Source organism: Oncorhynchus tshawytscha, linkage group LG02 (assembly GCF_018296145.1).
Source record: "Oncorhynchus tshawytscha isolate Ot180627B linkage group LG02, Otsh_v2.0, whole genome shotgun sequence".
Lineage (NCBI taxonomy): Eukaryota > Metazoa > Chordata > Actinopteri > Salmoniformes > Salmonidae > Oncorhynchus > Oncorhynchus tshawytscha.
In genome coordinates, this window is record NC_056430.1 from 19,493,153 (window position 1) to 19,513,114 (window position 19,962).

A 19,962-nucleotide genomic window follows, 5' to 3' on the forward strand; every position below is an offset into this window, starting at 1 on the left:
ATGCCAAGGGTGTGTGTGTATACGGTATCCTCCGTGCTATTCACAATCACACACTAAGACACGCACTTAAACACTAATACACCATTTATGTGCCAATGACTCTCTGTACTAATCTCTGATTAATGCACTTTGTTCTCTCTGCTGTTCTGTTGATACTTACAAATCCATTGCTTTGAGATGTAGTAACTTGTGTGTTTTTTACTAACTGACATGGTGTGTGTTTCTGTCCAACTGTTTGTCTGTTTCCAGCAGCCTCCCCTCCCCTTAACCCCGCTCTACTAACTCTGCCACTATACTCTTCTCTTCCAGCACATTGCCTTTGATGATGAGATGGATGTGGCTGAGGTTGATCATTTTCCTTCTTTTGTTTGATTTCCGTCTCATACTAGTGGTGTAGCTAGATGCACCTGTGCTAAAGTTTTGCTGTATTATGTGCTGCTGACCTCTGTGAACTCTTCCCCATGCTCTCTCTGTGTCTGTCAGAGTAGCTGCCAGTTGTACTGTGTAACTGTGCCACCACTAGCATGCTAAAAACTGTCTGGTAATGTTGCCAACTTGCCATACTCCTGTGTGTCTTTATTGTAGTAATCTGCTTGAAGTTTAGTTGCTGGTAAATGTGTACTTCTGTTGTATGAGTGTGTCAGAAGTTGTGCGTCTTTTCAGAATGGACTTGCACATTGTCAATCTTTTATTTTATGAAACAGTGCATACAGACTGTAATAATAGACCACAACGAGCAAAATGAGTCTACACGTCAGTGGATGTAGCCATTTAGTACATAACTGGAACACGGTGATGGCTTTATGGTTCAGTCATAATGATGTACTTTCTAGTCTTAGCAGCTTTGGAATTTCTGTGGTGAAATACTTAATGGTGCCATTCCTTTCTCCATCTGCACATTTGTTTGTGTGCATTTCCTTGATTCATTTTTCCCCCCTTGTGTTCAATGCACTGTGTCACTTAAGATGTACAGTAATTTGCAGTGCTACGCCATATAGTATATTTATGTATCCTTTGAATGGGAAAAGTGGAGATATTTATTGTGCAAACTACAAGCAACTTTGAAACAAGTTCAATTCGGTTTGCAGCTTTATTCACCACTTTCTCCTCACAGAACTGAAGCTAGACAGAACAAATTCCTTTGGGAGATCAAGTGGTAGGCTATCTGAATGGAGGCAGGACATGAAGAGCCAGCACCCAGGGTTTGGCTTGAGGGGGGAGCAGCAAGGGGGAAGGTTGGTGTCGAGGTGTTGATCATACCCAGTCTCTCTTTGGATGGTGGTCAGAGGGACAGGGGCAGGGGGGTTGCCCCTAAGCACCCCATCACCATTACCACAGCAGGTGTGTGAGTATTTATACACATGGAACTATACCTTAAACGTAGTGGTGGAAACCAGATCATCCTCACATCCATAGAGGGTAACGGGGTGTTTGTGTGCGCAGGTGTTCTTGCTTTGCGCGTGTGTACTGTATATGTACATCAGGGAGTGTGTCTGTGCGTGCCCTAGAGGAAGTGGAAACTGCAGATATCCTCTTTCTTCCCTTTCATCTTGTACTGCGTCTGTCAGGGGACTTTCAGAAAGCCTGAGGCCGGTGCCATATGGGAGGGACTAATGTGGCATCACATTCTCACTGATGTCATAGAACAGAACACCTCTTTTACTCAGAAGCTGTTCTATTATTATTCCCCTTCTCCATGTCAACGCACCAGACTGTACAGGACACCACATTGACCAAAACCTATATTGAGAAGGTATGACATTTAAGAACACAACCTTCAATCACAGATTATATCGTTTTTTTTTTTTTTTTTACCTTTAGAAGGTTTTGTTTAGTATTAGTTGCAGTATTACTGTAGTTATCTTTTTGGTCACAATAACATCCTCTAGTCAACTTGTATTGTCTAGTAAATGAGCATGTACACAAGATAGTAATGAGTTACAGCAGTAGAGACTAACTTCCTTTCAGAAAAAAAGGAAAGCAAACAATGGAGTGAGAGAGACTGATAAGAAGGAGAGGTAAACACAGATATCAGTCTACGATCTGAGTTGTATGTCTGCCAGGAGGTCACATACTCACATGAGTGTCTTCTCTCTCTTTTTCCTCCCTCCATTCCTCCCCCCAGTGTTATCCAGTGATGGAAATCCCCGGCTTCTCCTTTGTTGCCTGAACGGACCCTTCCCATTCGTAGTGTCTGAAGAATGTGTACACCCCACCCACACATCCGGCACGTGCATGGACCCAGGAGGGCCCCCCTATGGGACGCAGTGTCCCAGGCTCCATGCTGATCCAAAGCCCACACTTCCCCTCCGCGGCAGAAATGGCAGCAGCAGCACTGGGCTGTCTGTCAGTTAGCTTTTAAATTAGCCCTGTGTTCAGCCCGCATTTCTGCTCTGCCCGACATTGCACCTCCTCTGTGGCGTACCCCGCTACAGGCCTGACATATAGTACAGTACTCCCCCTAGTCATCTGGGAAGCACTGGGGACTGTAGGTCTGATCCTGTGTGTCTGTGTGTGTGCCGTGTTACTCTTTCGCTCCCTTTCCTTGCTGTTTGTGTCCATGCCGGCTGATCGCTATCGTCTCATTATCCCTGGCAATGTCGCTCTTTCTGTCCCCCTCTCTATTTCTCTCTCTATACCAATCTGTTTCTCTCTGTCTCTTCCTCTTCTCTCCCTTCACAGCTATTCTGCATCACTCAGTGCTGGAGTCCTCTCTGCCTCAGTATGTCCCTGCTTGTCCTCAGCTATTCCCAGAGCTTCTGCAGTGTGTGTGAGGCGAGGGGACCCTAGTTGTTTCTCTGATCCCCTCCAACAGGGGGAACTATAGGCATTTCTGCTGGCCGTGCAGCTCTGTCCCAGTTTCCATGTAGCCTGCCTTCGTCCTGCACGATTCTTGGGCTCCCGCCAGCTCGCAGGCAGCGGTTACATAAGAGCTAACGTTATTTTTTTCCCCTGGAATTCAGACTCTCCACTGATGTGTGACCTTCAGCAGTAATTGCCAGTAAAAGTGCGGCGGGGCTGTTTACTGAAAGACTGGCAGTGCCTCGTGTTGGGTGGCGCTGGGGCGAGCAAGCAAGGGAGGGCAGGATTACAGGCCATTTTCACAGCATACACCTGTTAACTGTTTCAAGGTGGGGGGCACTGCACAGCCTACACCTGTTAACTGTTTCAGGACCACCTCTGGTTCACGGAAGACCACTGATGTAATGGTGTCAGACAAGAACAAAGGAAATCATCTCTCTGTCCTCCCCCTTTGATTATCCCTTCTACCTGCCTATTTACTGCACTCTCTAGGCTATAATAATAATGCTAGGGGAAATGAGGGGGATCAGCGGGGATGGGGGCCAGGGACAGGTAGTTATTGCTAGGGTGCCGATGACAGTCCTGTCACTACACGAAAGGTCAGGCAGGTTATATAAAACAGAAAGAAGGGGGTGGTGTTATTCATCTTCACACCTTGAGACAAGTGCAGAATCCTTTCATCTTTCCACTGCTGAAATGTGGCAGTAACTGAAATGTGACAGATGACCTAATGTTTGTAGTGATCCCGCCCATTATACTACTATATACTTATACTATACTACTATATAGTCAACGTCATGTAGTCCGAGAAAACGTATAAGTGGAACCAATGTTGGCAGTCATGGGTCGAGCTGTGTCTAGGGCTGATGCCAGCAGTTCCGTGGGGAAATTATTGGCGACCCTGCCCCAGTAACTGTGCGTTCAAGATGGCTCTAACGCCCAGGAATCGCCGATTCAAACTCCCATTGAATGTCAAAATATATTAGTCACTCACAAAATAGGGAGTTTTGCTGAGCACCTATCTTAGTTTACTCCGGTTATGGCCGGTATGCACTTCTAAAAAAGCAACCGAAAAAATGCCTCTTCGGCACCTGAAATGTATTGAGCTGTTGTAAACTTCCAATCTGTGCGTGCTTGTAAATGTTTATTGAGACCATTTTTGGAAGTACATACCGGTCGTAATGGGACTATTTGAACATAGTTACTCAGAGAAACTGCATATTTGGTGAGTAACTAATGTATTTTGACATTAAAACTCTAGCAGAGCTGTCTAATGCGAGTTTGAATCTGAGCTTCCTGGGCATTAAGAGAGGAGACGCATCATACTCATCGTCAACATCTCTAACACAGACACTTGGGCAGGTCGACCCCAGCCTTCAGCTCACTGGAACATGGAAGACAAATCAGGTCCAATGAGGACCGTAATGAATGTCATTCTCCACCACTCAAAATGTGACCAATGGGAAATACACTTGAAAGTAACTCTATGACGTTGTGATTGAATTGAAATAGACAAGTGAATCAGGGTTGACACATTTGAGCCTTGTTTGCATGCATCATCCTTTTTCCTGTGGATATTGATGTTTTATGTAAAGGGGGCCTGATAAGGGGAGATTCTTGTCTAGTCTAACAATTACTCAGTCAGCATGACTGGGCTACTGGGGCAGAGTCAACCCCACTGTCGTCTGTCTATCTGTCTCTCTGCCTTTTCACTTTGCATTTCCATTTCAATGTATCACATCTGTCTACTCCTTCTAAAGGTCCTTTTTAACAAGGTGTTTAAGCAAGCATTTGAGTCTGAGTATGAGTCTGAGTGTCAGCTGAGGCGTTAGGTTTTTTTGTTTGTGATGTTTGTTTTAATGCTTTTTTTCATTTGCATATATTATTATGCACTGTATCACTAATACACCATATATACAAAAGTATGTGGACACCCTTTCAAATTGGTGGATTCGGCTGTTTCAGCCACACCCGTTGTGGGCAGGTGTATAAAATTGAGCACACAGGCATGCAATAGACAAACATTGGCAGTAGAATGGCCTTACTGAAGAGCTCAGTGACTTTTGACGTGGCAACCGTGATAGGATGTCACCTTTCCAACAAGTTAGTTCCTCAAATGTCAGCCCTGCTAAACCCGGTCACCTGTAAGTGTTGTTATTGTGAAGTGGAAATGTCTAAGAGCAATAACGGCTCAGCCGCGAAGTGGTAGGCCACACAAGCTCACAGAACGGGACCGCCGAGTGTTGAAGCGCATAGCGCATACAAATTGTCTGTCCTCGGTTGCAACACTCACTACCGAGTTCCAGTAAGGCCATTCTACTGCCAATGTTTGTCTATGGAGATTTCGTGACTGTGTGCTCAATTTTATACACCTGTCTCAGGCTTTTTTTCAAGGTTCGGGCTACCCCCCCCACATACAGAAATGTCTTGTCAAGATTGGTGTGGAAGAACTTGACTGTCCTGCACAGAGCTCTGACCTCAACCCCATCGAACATCTTTGGGATGAATTGGAACGCCGACTGCAAGCCAGGCCTAATCGCCCAACATCAGTGCCCGACCTCACTAATGCTCTTGTGGCTGAATAGAAGCAATTCCCCGCAGTAATGTTCCATCATCTAGTGGAAAGCCTTCCCACTACAGTAGCAAAGGGGGACCAACTCCATATTAATGTCCTTGATTTTGGAATGAGATGTTTGACAATCAGGTGTCCTAATACCTTTGTTCATGTAGTGTACTTCTGTCATGCCACTAAAAGCCATATCTGCAAGTCTGATTTGTCCGTCGTAACCCCTTAGTCCTTCATGTTAGGACGTGAAATTTCTAATCCTTTCACATAAAAAAACTAAACAGTACATTTGTACATGCAAGCAACTGTGCGAAAGCATTGGCATGTGAACACAAGGAGCGTAGAATAGTGATGACACAGAGTGCTCCAATAACTGCAGAAACTTAGAATACTGTAGATACGTTAGATAAGGGCATGTTTGTTGTCCCCTTGCTTCTCCGTGGCTGGCTTTGAGTCATGCGCTTTTATTACTGTTGGGCACATGACAGGCCAACTGATTAACTGTAACCAGCCAGACGGGCAGGGAGCTTCTTTGCAAAGCGGCATGGCCTTGTATCGGTCTGTTTGCACTGTGAGGCAGGTGACCTGAGAGCTGCCTGAGGTTAATTTGCTCAGGGAGAGTTCTGCTCTTTGTAGCAACAACATGACTAACTAGTCTAAGCCACACCTTGACTAACCCAGACCTTTTATTTATCTATCCAATCAGCTGGCCCCTCCGCTGGCTGAGCCAGAAGTTCCTGCTGCAGATGTGAGTTCAACACCCATATTGGCCCTGGGCCTCAGCATATGGGTTGTTGTTGAATATACTGTAGTTGGTAGATTGTCCGTCCTCTACGTTGTGGTGGCCGCATTCCATTACAGTAGTCATCACTCCTCCCCGCTCATCTAGATGGAACAAGTCAAATCCTTCCCCACGTCTTTCCTTTTTCAGGTCCGACTCACCAAAACACACATAACAAACGCCAATGTTTCCAGCTTGTGGACTTTCTATAATACGTTGAACCGACATATGTTTGTCCCTCTCTCCCTCCCTCTGTTCATCCCTCCATCCCAGTCCAGTTTCCTGACCTTCTTTCTGCAGGGTTTTGGAACTGCGCGCTGGGTGTTTTTCCACGGCAGATGGGAACATGGGTTTACACTGTGTCCGTGGCCTTACTAGCACACAACACTGACTCCATTATATAACCTGGATAGGGCTGGGTTTTTTCTCATGGCTTGAGTTGTGTTTCTGCCCCTGGCAGCTTCTCGCTACCTTATGTAATTAACATGGTTTCATTTGTGTGACGACTGCAAAGTAACAAGGGAGATACTCTGACCTGTACAGTTTATCGGTTGAAATGTATCCAATATTAAAGGAGTGAGCAGCAATATTTAAGCCTTGTTTAACATTGTTAACGTAAATGTTTCAAATGAAAAGGGTTTTAAATGAATGACCTTTTGTTCCGGCAGCAAGCCACCTTATGTTATTAGTTTTTTTTCTCTCGTCTCTAAGCCTGCATGGTTACGTTCCTACCCCACATCCACCCCAACACACCACCCACCTCCCTCTGTTAACTGCATGATGTCATTTGGCCCAGTTTCCTGCATGTCAGGAAAGTGACTAATGTGCACAGTATTAACACCCCTCTTTTGTTTTGTTTTTGTTTTCCCTAATTTCCTTTTTGGACTTGATTTGCTTTCTGCTAACTCACCCCACCCTCAGGAGCTTGACCCCAACCAGCCCGAGAAGCAACTGGAGGACCAGAGGAGGGTAGGTAGAGTCCATTCTGGTCTGATCCTTTCTGGTCCAGTGTCCCCCAACACTGCTCTCTCTGGCCCACCATTGCTGGGCTGGTTGTCTTAATGCATTGATGCACCACTCTGCCCTAGCCTGCAGCCACTCTGCTTCCACAGCATGCCCACCTACTCACAGGGTTACCCCCTACTAACTAACTGGCCACTGGGTGTGCGTCTCAATGGGTTTAAAGAGGAATATACAAAACTGATATGTATAAATATGAGTTGGAACATTCCGAGGCTCATGCAATACCAAGTATCGATGGAACTGCAGTTTGGATGTAAGTTATCCCCATGAAATATAAAAAATATATTAAAAAATTATTTGATGAAATTGTTAATTTGGCCTTCTATTAGCCCATACAAATGCATTGAATAAAAGTTTCACTACATAGAACAACAGATAAGAAGTGTCTGTCCTATATCTGTGAGATATAAAAAAGATCAGGATTTGTTTTATTTTTTTATTTGATTATTTATCTATTCAACCCATTATTTTTGGCACTAAACTGTATATACTTCCATAAAAAAAATTCAACGGGTAGCGGTGGACTTCAGACGAGTCTTGTGAGGTATCCTACAGCAAAACAACCAACGTGTTCGTGAGAGTCTCATCTTCCCACAGATGGGTCTTGGTGTGTAGCCCAACTGTTTGGCCTCTACAGACAGAAGTTGGCAGATCGGCTGTACCGACTTCAGACGAGTCCCAAACGCTTGTGGAGCAAAATGGAGAACACTATTGTGTTCGTGACAGTCTCATCTTTCCATAGAGGGGTCATAATAGTTTGTAGTCCAAACCCGTTCGGACCCTCTAGCTCTGTCACCTTTCACTGCAGATGGGGGAGTGGTGCGGGGGATTGAGACGCATCCAATGCAAAAAAAACGTATATATCTCTAGTTTAAACTGACAGATGTTATGGGGATTATTTAGTATTATCCTAATTTGATGTCCTTGGGGGCGCAGACATCGACTCTAGGGTTTATCTCATGATGATGATGTAGGCTTCATCCTCTGACATCACCTCTTTCCACCAGGGTGAAGCCCTGAGGCAGATTCTGGTGAATCGTTACTATGGGAACATCAAGCCTGGGGCCAGAAGGGACAGTGTGACGACGTTCATCAATGGTCCTGTCCCCCCTGGAACAGAAGGGAAACCTCGAGCAGGTACCTGTGTGTCAATGTATCTCTGTGACACTCTGTATCTGTTTGTCTGAACTGGCTGACGTACAGTATACAGTGGAGTCATTTGGAACACTATATTTTTGAGATGTTATTTTTTACATGTCACACAAAATATTTTTCTCTGAACAATTGGATTAGTATAAAATAATATATATATGTGTAAGTATACATACACAGTTGAAGTCGGAAGTTTCCATACACCTTTTCACAATTCCTGACTAAATTCTAGTCAAAATTCCCTGTCTTAGGTCAGTTAGGATCACCACTTTATTTTAAGAACGTGAAATGTCAGAATAATAGTAGAGTGATTTATTTCAGCTTTTATTTCTTTCATCACATTCCCAATTGGTCAGAAGTTTACATACACTCAATTTGTATTTGCTAGCATTGCCTTTAAATTGTTTAACTTGGGTCAAATGTTTCGGGTAGCCTTCCACAAGCTTCCCAAAATAAGTTGGGTGAATTTTGGCCCATTCCTCCTGACAGAGCTGGTGTAACTGAGTCAGGTTTGTTGGCCTCCAGTTCTGCCCACAAATTTTCTATAGGATTGAGGTCAGGTCGTTGTGATGGCCACTCCAATACCTTGACTTTGTTGTCCTTAAGACATTTTGCCACAACTTTGGAAGTATGCTTGGGGTCATTGTCCATTTGGAAGACTTATTTGCGACCAAGCTTTAACTTCCTCACTGATGTCTTGAGATGTTGCTTCAATATATCCACATAATTGTCCATCCTCGTGATGCCATCTAGTTTGTGAAGTGCACCAGTCCCTCCTTCAGCAAAGCACCCCCACAACATGATGCTGCCACCGCATGCTTCACGGTTGGGATGGTGTTCTTCGGCTAGCAAGCCTCCTCTTTTTCCTCCAAACATGACGATGGTCATTATGGCCAAACAGTTCTATTTTTGTTTCATCAGACCAGAGGATATTTCTTCAATGATCTTTGTCCCCATATGCTGTTGCAAACCATAGTCTGGCTTTTTTGGGGCGGTTTTGGAGCAGTGGCTTCTTCCTTGCTGAGCGGCCTTTCAGGTTATGTCGATATAGGACTCGTTTTACTGTGGATATAGATACTTTTGTACCCGTTTCCTCCAGCATCTTCACAAGGTCCTTTGCTGTTGTTCTGGGATTGATTTGCACTTTTCTCATCAAAGTACGTTCATCTCTAGGAGACAGAACGCATCTCCTGAGCTGTATGACGGCTGCGTGGTCCCATAGTGTTTATACTTGTGTACTATTGTTTGTACAGATGAACGTGGTACCTTCAGGCATTTGGAAATTGCTCCTAAGGATGAACCAGACTTTTGGAGGTGTACAATTTATTTTCTGAGGTCTTGGCTGATTTCTTTTGATTTTCCCATGATGTCCAGCAAGGAGGCACTGAGTTTTAAGGTAGGCCTTGAAATACATCCACAAGTGCATCTCCAACTGACTCAAATGATGTCAATTAGCTTATCAGAAGCTCCTAAATCCATGACATAATTTTCAGGAATTTAAAAAAAGCTGTTTATAGGCACAGTCAACTTAGTGTATGTAAACTTCTGACACACTGGAATTGTGATACAGTGAATTATAAGTGAAATTATCTGTCTGTAAACAATTGTTGTTAAAATTACATGTGTCATGCACAAAATAGATGTCCTAACCGACTTGCCAAAACTACATTTTGTTAACAAGAAATTTATGGAGTGGTTGAAAAACGAGTTTTAATGACTCTAACCAAGTGTACGTATACTTCCGACCTTCAATTGTATGTATGTATATATGTGTGTGTGTGTGTGTGTGTGTGTGTGTGTGTATATATATATATATATATATATATATATATATATATATATATATATATATATATATATATATATATATATATATACACACATAGAGTACCAGTCAAGAATTTGGATACATCTACTCATTCAAGGGTTTTTCTTTATTTTTACTATTTTCTCTGCTGTAGAATAATAGTGAAGACATCAAAACTATGAAATAACACATATGGAATCAGGTAGTAACCAAAAAAGTGTTAAAGAAATCCAAAAATATTTTATATTGGAGATTCTTCAATGACAGCTTTGCACACTCTTTCAAGTTCATGATGTTGTCACCTGGAATGCATTTCAATTAATTAACAGGTGTACCTTCTTAAAAGTTCATTTGTGTCAATTATTTCCTTCTTAATGCGTTTGAGCCAATACAAGGTAGGGGTGGTGTACAGAAGATAGCCCTATTTGGTAAAAGACCAAGTCCATATTATGGCAAGAACAGCTCAAATAAGCAAAGAGAAATACAGTCCATCACTACTTTAAGACATGAAGGTAAATGAAGCCGGAAAATCTCAAGAACTTGAAAGTTCCTTCAAGTTCAGATGCAAAAACCATCAAGCGCTATGAAGAAACTGGCTCTCATGAGGTCCGCCAGACGCAGAGGTCTGGAAGATGCAGAGTTACCTCTGCTGCAGAGGATAAGTTCATTAGAGTTACCAGCCTCAGATATTACAATAAATGCTTCACAGAGTTCAAGTAACAGACACATCTCAACATCAACTGTTCAGAGGAGACTTCGTGAATCAGGCCTTCATGGTCGATTTGCTGCAAAAAAACTCTACTAAAGGACACCAATAATAAGAAGAGACTTGCTTGGGCCAAGAAACATGAGCAATGGACATTAGACCGGTGGAAATCTGTCCTTTGGTCTGATGACTCCAAATTTGAGATTTGTGAGACCCAGAGTTGGTGAAAGGATGATCATTGCATGTTTGGTTCCCACCGTGAAGCATGGAGGGGGTGTGATAATGTGGGATTTACAGGTGACATTGTCAGTGATTTATTTAGAATTCAAGGCACACTTTTAAAGTTTCCTTGAAGTGCAGTCGCAAAAACCATAAAGTGCTATGATGGAACTGGCTCTCATGAGGACCGCCACATGAATGGAAGACCCAGAGTTACCTCTGCTGCAGAGGTTAAGTTCATTAGAGTTACAATACTCAGAAATTGCAGCCCAAATAAATGCTTCACAGAGTTCAAGTAACAGAGACATCTCAACAACAATTCAAGGCACGCTTAATCAGCAGGGCTACAACAGAATTCTGCAGCAATACACCATCCCATCTGGTTTGGGCTTAGTGGGACTATAATTTGTTTTTCAACAGGATAATGACCCAACACATCTCCAGGCTGTGTAAGGCTATTTGACCAAGAAGGAGAGTGATGAAGTCCTGCATCAGATGACCTGGCCTCCACAATCACCTGACCTCAACCAAATTGAGATCGTTTGGGATGAGTCGGACTGCAGAGTGAAGGAAAAGCAGCCAACAAGTGCTCAGCATATGTGGGAACTCCTTCAAGACTGTTGGAAAAGCATTCCAGGTGAAGCTGGTTGAGAGAAAGCCAAGAGTGTGTAACGTTGTCATCATGGCAAAGGGTGGCTATTTGAATAAATAAATAAATATAAAATCTATTTCGATTTGTTTAACACTTGTTTTGGTTACTACATGATTGCATATGTGTTATTTCATAGTTTTGATGTATTCACTATTATTCTACAATGTAGAAAATAGTAAAAATAAAGAAAAACCCTTGAATGAGTAGGTGTTCTAAAACTTTTGATCGGTAGCTTGTGTGTATATATATATTTGTTTTGTATACAATCTAGCTCATCTTTATCAAGGGACCCAACTGTACATCTCAATACCTCAGAGTATTAAAGCTTGTTGACGTGTTCCAGACTCTAATCAGGATGATGAGTCATGGTTAGTCTCTTCTCCACGCCTGGAGAATAGGAATGAGTTCCTTCCTGTTCACGCTTGTGTCTGCATGCCTGCCTGCCCCCACCATGTCCGCCATTAAGACTTTGGACCCAGGCTCTGTCCCTCAGCATTTGAGCACTCTCCTCTGACTGAGCCAAGCCGTGTTGTTGCCAGGCGACCAGAGAGACGAGCTCTTGATTAGAATATTTCGTGTAGTGTGGACACCTGCTCCCACAGCCAGAGAGTGGCCCTCTGGGTAACATTATCACACATCTGCGTCCTTGTGTGGCTGGAGCAGGTGGCATCACTGGACAAGGCTAGCTAGTCTTAGCTAAGAAATACAGCTATTTTCAAGACATGGAATGATCATCACTATACTTTTGGCATCCGTTTTTTTGGTTTAGTTTAGAGATCATATCCATCAAGATTCATCTCATTAAATTATATAATAAGCTAATTATGCAGTGAATCAATGAACAGGAAAGAGACAGACTGACCTCTTTGATCTGCCCATGAAGCAATTCTCTTGATTGAGGAAATCCCTGTGAGATGATGCAATTGTACTTTTACTCTCATTTACAGTGACAGGTTCTCCTGTCTGTCTGTCTGTCTGTCTGTCTGTCTGTCTGTCTGTCTGTCTGTCTGTCTGTCTGTCTGTCTGTCTGTCTGTCTGTCTGTCTGTCTGTCTGTCTGTCTGTCTGTCTGTCTGTCTGTCTGTCTGTCTGTCTCTTCCTTCCTTCCTTCCTTCCTTCCTTCCTTCCTTCCTTCCTTCCTTCCTTCCTTCCTTCCTTCCTTCCTTCCTTCCTTCCTTCCTTCGTTTGTTCTGGCTCTTGATGACTATCTGCCTGTCCCGCTCTCCCCCGTCTCTCTCTCCCTGTCCCTCCCCAGTGGTGAGTTCAGGGGCGGCCGCAGCCCGAGGGGAGCTGACCCTACATGAGGTCCAGTGCCGTCTGGATAAAGAGGGTGCGTCCGACCTGGTAATTGACCTCATCATGAATGCCACGAGCGACCGTATCTTCCAGGAGAGCATCCTATTGGCCATCGCCCTGCTGGAGGGCGGGAATACGGTCATCCAGGTGAGAATTAACCCGTGCCAGGGGCACAATGTGATATGAGTAGAACGTTGATGAGTAGAATGTTAGAGAAGAGGTAGAGTGGGAGAGACTGGGCCCAGAGGAGGAGAGCAAGAAGTGGAGGCAGAGCAGGAACTAATGGTCTATCTGCTGGGAGAGGTCCAAGCTCTAAGCCCTGAGTAGCTCCCCAATGCGTCACTACCTCCCCTCCTCTCAGCCAGCCAGAAGGGGTTGCTATGGCAACAAAACCAATTACTTCTCTGACCGCACAGCAAGGTTAAGAGAGGAACATGGGGATAGTGGTGGGGAGCGGGGTGGGTGATTGTTGGGCAGTTGCATTTTCTTACTTTGAACCTGCGTCTTTTGAGAGTGTGTGTATCTCTGTGTGAGTTAATGCGTTAACAGGCCTGTTACGTAATAGGGCTTGTATTTGTATAGTGGTTTTACCTGATGAGCCCTGGCTTGGCTTCCCACTGCACAGGCAGTTTACTTAAAGGAACTCACATATGACTCCTGTTATATAACCACAGCATGTCACTGGCTGAATAATGCAGAGACCACAGAGCCTTATTAACTGCGTCTCACTGTGCTGTCAGAACAAGGGGAGGAGGAACAGCCCTGGGAGCCAAATGTTCTAGAAAGACCAGACACCTGTAGGAAACCACACCCTAGTTTGTAGTCCTCCATCCCACTGTCTCACCTCACACAGATCCACATATCACACACATACACACCCAGGGCAGCTGTTTATATGTAGATCTGTTGAGTGTTTTGGTCAGATTGGGTTCAAAAGGCTATATGTCTTCCTCTTTTGCTGATAGTAGATAACAGTGGGTATGTGCCATGAGTGTGTATTTCTTTTGGCATTGTGGCGATGCGCCCTGTCAAGTTTGCGCCCTGTGAATATTTGCAAAGTTGTATGTGTGTGTGTTTGGTTGGTGGTTACCAACCTCATGCAAGAGTGTTCATTCTGAAGAGTTTCTCACTGCAGTGTGGGTGTGTGAGAGAGTTGAGCCGGGGAATTACTGCCATTACTCATTGAGACTTCTATTGTAAGGGGATCGCTGATCCTCATGCCTTTTTTTAGTTGAAGCATAATTTACTCCCACTCTTAAACACCATTATGCTATCCTGCACACGCACTGGGGCCTTGGAAAGGACCTCCCTGCAGGAAAACATTACAGGTAGTAGTCAGGGAAAGAGATTGGCAGGATAATGTATTATTTGGAGGGGGTGGAGGTGGGGTTCTCTCATTGTAGCCAAGGAGCCTGCACAACTACACACAGGGCTTCTTTCTTTCATAATCCCAGATAGTTTTTTCACTCACAATTTGCAGGGGACAAGTCAGCTTTGTTGCGGGATCACGTATGGTGCTGAGTGAATCATATCAGCAGTCGCATCACATTTCTGTCTCTTAGAAAATGCTGGACCTCTCTTCAATGACAAAAAGGCTCTTAAGGTCAATTTTTTTGTGGTAATATGGGGCAGTTGCCGGGCCAACGGGAAAGAGGTAGGGAAGGAGGGAGTACTATGAAGGGCCAGTAGTATGAAGGGCCAGTAGTATGAAGGGCCAGTAGTATGAAGGGCCAGTAGTATGACGGGCCAGTAGTATGAAGGGCCAGTAGTATGAAGGGCCAGTAGTATGAAGGGCCAGTAGTATGAAGGGCCAGTAGTATGAAGGGCGAAAGGGAAAGAGCTGAGGTGAGCTGCAGCCCTGCAGGGGGAAAGAGGAAGTGCTTTAGTGAAAACCAAGATGATTTATTTATATTTGCACACAAGAACATACAAAACAATGTGATAAGAGTTTAAAAGGCAAAAGAAAGGACCTCCTGAGTGGCACAGTGGTCTACGGCACTGCATTGCAATGCTAGAGGCGTCACTACAGATCCGGGAGACCCATGAGGCAGCACACAATTGGCCCAGCGTCGTCCGGTATTAGGACAGGGTTTGGCCGGCCGGGATGTCTTTATCCAATCGTGCTCTAGCTATTCCTCTGGTGGGCCTGGTGCATGCATGCTGACACGGTCGCCAGTTGGACGGTGTTTCCTCCGACACATTGGTGCGGCTGGCTTCCGGGTTAAGTGAGCATTGTGTCAAGAAGCAGTGTGGCTTGGCAGGGTTGTGTTTCAGAGGACGCATGGGTCTCGACCTTCGCCTCTCCCGAGTCCGTACGGGAGTTGCAGCGATGGGACAAGACTGTAACTACCAAATGGATGTCACGAAATTGTGGAGAAAAAGGGGTAAAACGTTTTTTTTAAAAGGCAAATTAAAAGAGCATGTGCAGGAGAGGTAGAAAACACAGAGGTGTGTCAGGCCCCTCCCTGTTTCAAAATATTATATATTAAAAACAAACAGAAAAGGTATCCAGATTTTTAAGACTAAGAATATTATTTTGCAACCCAGGCAGGCTAAGGCTGTAGTATTGAGCCAACCAACCCACAGGAGCAAGGAAGCAGAGGCTTGTACTGTACATTGGCTACTGGTGGTCACCTGTATGGAGATATCTATCACCTGTGGCTACTCCCGTTCAGAGCCTTAAAGTCAATGTAAGGCTCTGCTCCAGCGTAGACATCCAGATAGGTCAGACAGTAGTGACTACTGCCAATTGGATTGTGACGCTCCTTGCTCTGTTTGGAAGGCTCTCTGACCCACACTGGAAGTTGATGCCCACACTATTGGCTATTACAGCACTGACAGTGGCCAGAACAGCCTGCAGGCTGTGGTGAGGTCATTATGCTATTTCAAGGGATAACTAACTTGATTCCTCCTCTGTAGAAACTCAAATTAGGTCATTGTTCAGTTTTTGACTTGTTTTAATTGAGTCTGAATTGATTGTCCTTTGCATGATGGAACACTGTCTTGAACAAGCTTTCTGGTCCACTATTGGTTATTATCAGTGCTCAAAGGCAAAACCGGCTTATTTTCTATTTTCTTCTTTGTCTTGTGAGAGTGATATAAAAAACAGAACTTCTTAGAAAACCAATCCCTTCAGGCCTGTAAGTTCGAGAGAAAAGTATAAATAGAATTGTCAGAGGGAGAGGGGGCGTTGGACGGGAGGCTGGAAACTGACATCCCATTTTGATGATAAGGATCAACTCTGCCTTCTGACTGACCTGTCATTTCACAGAGGAAGCTCATGCTGCTGGTGTTTTGGCACATGTGCAGATCAAATACACCGCTGGAACTCCGATTAAGGTGTTCCTAATACTTCAAAATATTTCTTAGAAATCCAGGTATTTTAATCGGCGTATGATGATTATGACCTTATGGCAATTAAGAGAAGAGTAAGGCGTGTTTACATGACTAATGCCATACTCGGCCTACTGCCGTAATCAGTTTAATATTGTGTTGTTAGTGTGCATGTAAACATACTCACTGTTCCAAACTCTCCTGAACTCCCCCCTACAATTCCACCATCCTGATGGAAGTGGCTGGTAGGGGTTGTGATTGGAGGTAGGTGGTTTATTTGTTTGTTTTTCTATCCTCTTATACTGTATGTGACCGGGCCTTGTGTGAGAGCGCGTCTCCTTGGTTACCGACTGGTGGGCATGGTACGGTGCAGGAGCCCTCCAATGATTACAGCCACAGCTCTGTCGCTCACTGAGGAAGGGAGGGAGCGGGAGCCTGCGATATAAATAGACCTTACATAACTGCCCCTTGTTGATGCCAAGAGCCAGCATAGCAGTGAAGGGAGAACAATAAAAAAGAGAAAGAGGAATGCAGAATTACCTTGTTTTTTTATGGAGGAGGCCCCTTTGCCAAACATTGGGGAGAGACAGAGACTATAGTGCACCCAGTGGGCCCTACAGATAGGGTCTAGTCTGCTGCAGAGAAGAGGATAAGCTGGTGGTTAGAAGAAGGAATCAGCAGGTTGATGGTGCATATCAAGGGCCGAGGGATAAATAAGCTCACCACCACAGCCATGCTGGTGAAATTACACTTAGCAATGCCCAAGTACTATTGAGTATCACCTAGTAACTACACCTTAATGCCTAGTCTACACTCTTAGGAAAAAGGGTTCCAAAAGGGTTTTTCAGCAGTCCCCATAAGGGAACTGTTTTGGTTCCAGATAGAACCCTTTTTTGGTTCCATGTAGAACCCTCTGTAGAAAGGGTTCTACCTGGAATCAAAAGTGTTCAATCTGCAACCAAAATGGGTTCTTCAAAGGGCTATGCTATGGGGACAGCTGAAGAGCCCTTTAAGGTTCTAGATGGCACCTTTTTTTCTGAGTGTATAATAAAACCCCTCAATTTTCCCATAGAGAAAAATGTCAATCTTCCTTCCGTGTGGTGCTATTGTTGCAAACTATGACATGTTGTTATGTACCCGAGATATAGATTTTAAACCTGTTTCAGATAACTGGAAACTGATAGCAAGTAAGCCAGCAAACTGACAAGTTCCTTGATATGTGTAGATGGAACAACAGGCAAATTGCCCTGACAGGGGCAGGCTCTGTTCCTGCTTGTGCTGCTCCTGCTGCTGCTGCTGCCGCTGCTGCTGCTGTTGTTGTCTTGAACATAAGGCGACAGTCAGGTGTTGGCATAATGATGGTCATCCAAGTGATCCGAGATGGAAGTACTTGTTTATGGTCACAGTCATGAAGGCTTCCCATTCAAACTAGGTAATGTTTTTAAAAAGTTGCTTTCTGGCAGTTTTCCCCTCTGTGTGGCAATGTGGGTGGATGTTTGCCTGGTTACATAGCCACTGTTGGTTGATTTCGGATCCTAATCACCATCAATGAATGAGCCTGGTGTTGTAAACAAGGTTGACTTAACCTTGTTGAAAGAGGGACAAACTACAGTACTTTGATTAACTTAATGGTGGACCTCACCCACTCTCTTCCCTCTCACCCACCTGCCTCTGCCCCCCCTCCCCCACCACCACCACCACACACACACCTTTCCTCTCACACCACATACACACGACGTACACACTTCGAGCAACTCTGGTGCTTAAAAGGTAAGGCAAAATTTTCCTCCATTTTCCTCCCTCCTTTCAGTGGTGGTGACTCCCTCCCTTAAACAACTCAGCTGATTACAGGCCTTATGTAAGGAGGGATAATAAAGGGAAAATGGGACAGGATATACCAGCCTGTAGCACATGGAATAAAAAGTTGTCAATTAGTTTGCATACTTTCATTTAAAGTTTTGTTTTGGTTATATTATTGCTAAAGTACTTGCTGAATATGCTGAGTTGACACACTTCCTGTGAATGTTGTGTACCTGGCTGGAATTTCTGTGTACCTGGCTGGGATTTCTGTGTACCTGGCTGGGATTTCTGTGTACCTGGCTGGTATTTCTGTGTACCTGGCTGGGATGGCTGTGTACCTGGCTGGGGTGGCTGTGTACTGGCTGTGATTGCTGTGTACCTGGCTGGGATTACTGTGTACCTGGCTGTTCTCTGTGTGAATGAGTGTACAGTGCAGCCTGCCCTGCACGGTACCAGTAGAGTTGTGCCCCTGGGGCAGAGAACAGATGGTATGATTTCAGGTGAGCACAAGGAGGGTTATGTAACAGAGCTGCAGAGAGAGAGCCTCTGGCTGCATAACAGGCAGGCAGGCTGGCAGGCTGTCTGTCTGTCTGTCAGGGTAGATGTGGTCAAACGGAACAACAAACATGCTAGACCTTTAGGCTGTTTACCTTGTATTTGTTAAATGGGAAATGTGCATATGTAGATAATCTGACAACATAATCATAATACGTCACTATGAAAACCTCTAGCTACCAATTCCCTTATTAACACAGAATTGTCTGAAACAAAACCTCTTAAATCTGCAACATTGACTTGTTCTTCTTGTCCAATTCCAGAAATCCTTCTTCATGCGCCTGACGGGAGAAAACAAGTCAGAGATGTTCTTCAAGGTGTTCTATGAGAGGATGAAGCTGGCCCAGCAGGAGATCAAGGCCACTGTGACTGTCAACACCAGCGACCTGGGCAGCAAGAAGAAGGACGAGGAGCCCCCAGACAAGGACACGCCCACCGCTAAAGGAAAGAAAGGTCAGGGGTCAGGGTAGCAGGGCTGGTGTGAACAGCATCCTGGTCCTGTCAAGTGGGACAGTTAATACAGTGAATTTACTACACTCGGAAGATGGTAGAAATCATAAATCAGTCATTCACAAATACCTAGTTGTTTGACACTGCAGTGCAAGCTGGGGCCAGATAATGAAGTTCAAGGTCTGTGACAGCTCCAGCTCTGCTCCTGTGTACACTGTACAGTGAGACTATCCTCTATGTTACTCTGATGTTCCCTTCCGTTGTTAGTGTTTCTTATTCCTCATGTTCTTCTTTTACCAGGGAAGGTGGTGGCTACGGTGGCGGTTGCTGCGGTGACGGAGGAGGTCAAGGAGCAGCTGGTGGAAGCGTCCACGGTCACTAAGAAGGCGTTCACCACGTACCGCCGTGAGGCCGAGGCCGAGGAGCACCTGGCCACCGCCGAGTGTCAGGGCCCCGCCAGCACGCCTGATGACCAAGAGGGGGAGATGAGTGTCATCATTACCATCATGCAGCCCATCCTGCGCCTCATGCAGCTGCTGTGTGAGAACCACAACAGGGAGTTGCAGGTTGGTCAGCCACACCATCAGGGGCACTACTGTGGTTTACGATGCACCAGTTAGTTATAAAGGGGGGCTGCAATGGTTGCTCAGGCCCTATGGCACACTTACAGTTTCAGTATTGGTACATTTCCATTTCCATCACCAGATCGTTATACAGAAATGAAACCAGATGGTGAAAATAGACATTATTTGTTGGAACAACGTGATGCAACTGTTTCCGTATCTGATAGTGGTTGGTCTGGTTTCAGTACGAGGACAAGTG

General features: G+C 44.7%; 1 protein-coding gene across 11 annotated transcripts in view; it reads left to right on the plus strand.

The window, feature by feature from the left end:
- The window catches only part of LOC112220132 (inositol 1,4,5-trisphosphate receptor type 1-like), a 143,713-nt gene that overhangs the window by 63,817 nt on the left and 59,934 nt on the right, over positions 1-19,962 (plus strand). For 4 of the 11 annotated variants that reach the window (XM_042331591.1, XM_042331592.1, XM_042331595.1 and 1 more), the window contains 7 exons: positions 310-345; positions 6,075-6,116; positions 7,071-7,118; positions 8,180-8,309; positions 12,962-13,149; positions 18,954-19,143; positions 19,441-19,706. In XM_042331591.1, the coding sequence (XP_042187525.1) occupies positions 310-345; positions 6,075-6,116; positions 7,071-7,118; positions 8,180-8,309; positions 12,962-13,149; positions 18,954-19,143; positions 19,441-19,706 (900 nt within the window). The remainder of the gene's footprint in view (positions 1-309; positions 346-6,074; positions 6,117-7,070; positions 7,119-8,179; positions 8,310-12,961; positions 13,150-18,953; positions 19,144-19,440; positions 19,707-19,962) is intronic. The other 7 variants (XM_042331606.1, XM_042331619.1, XM_042331609.1 and 4 more) reach the window with 4 other exon arrangements.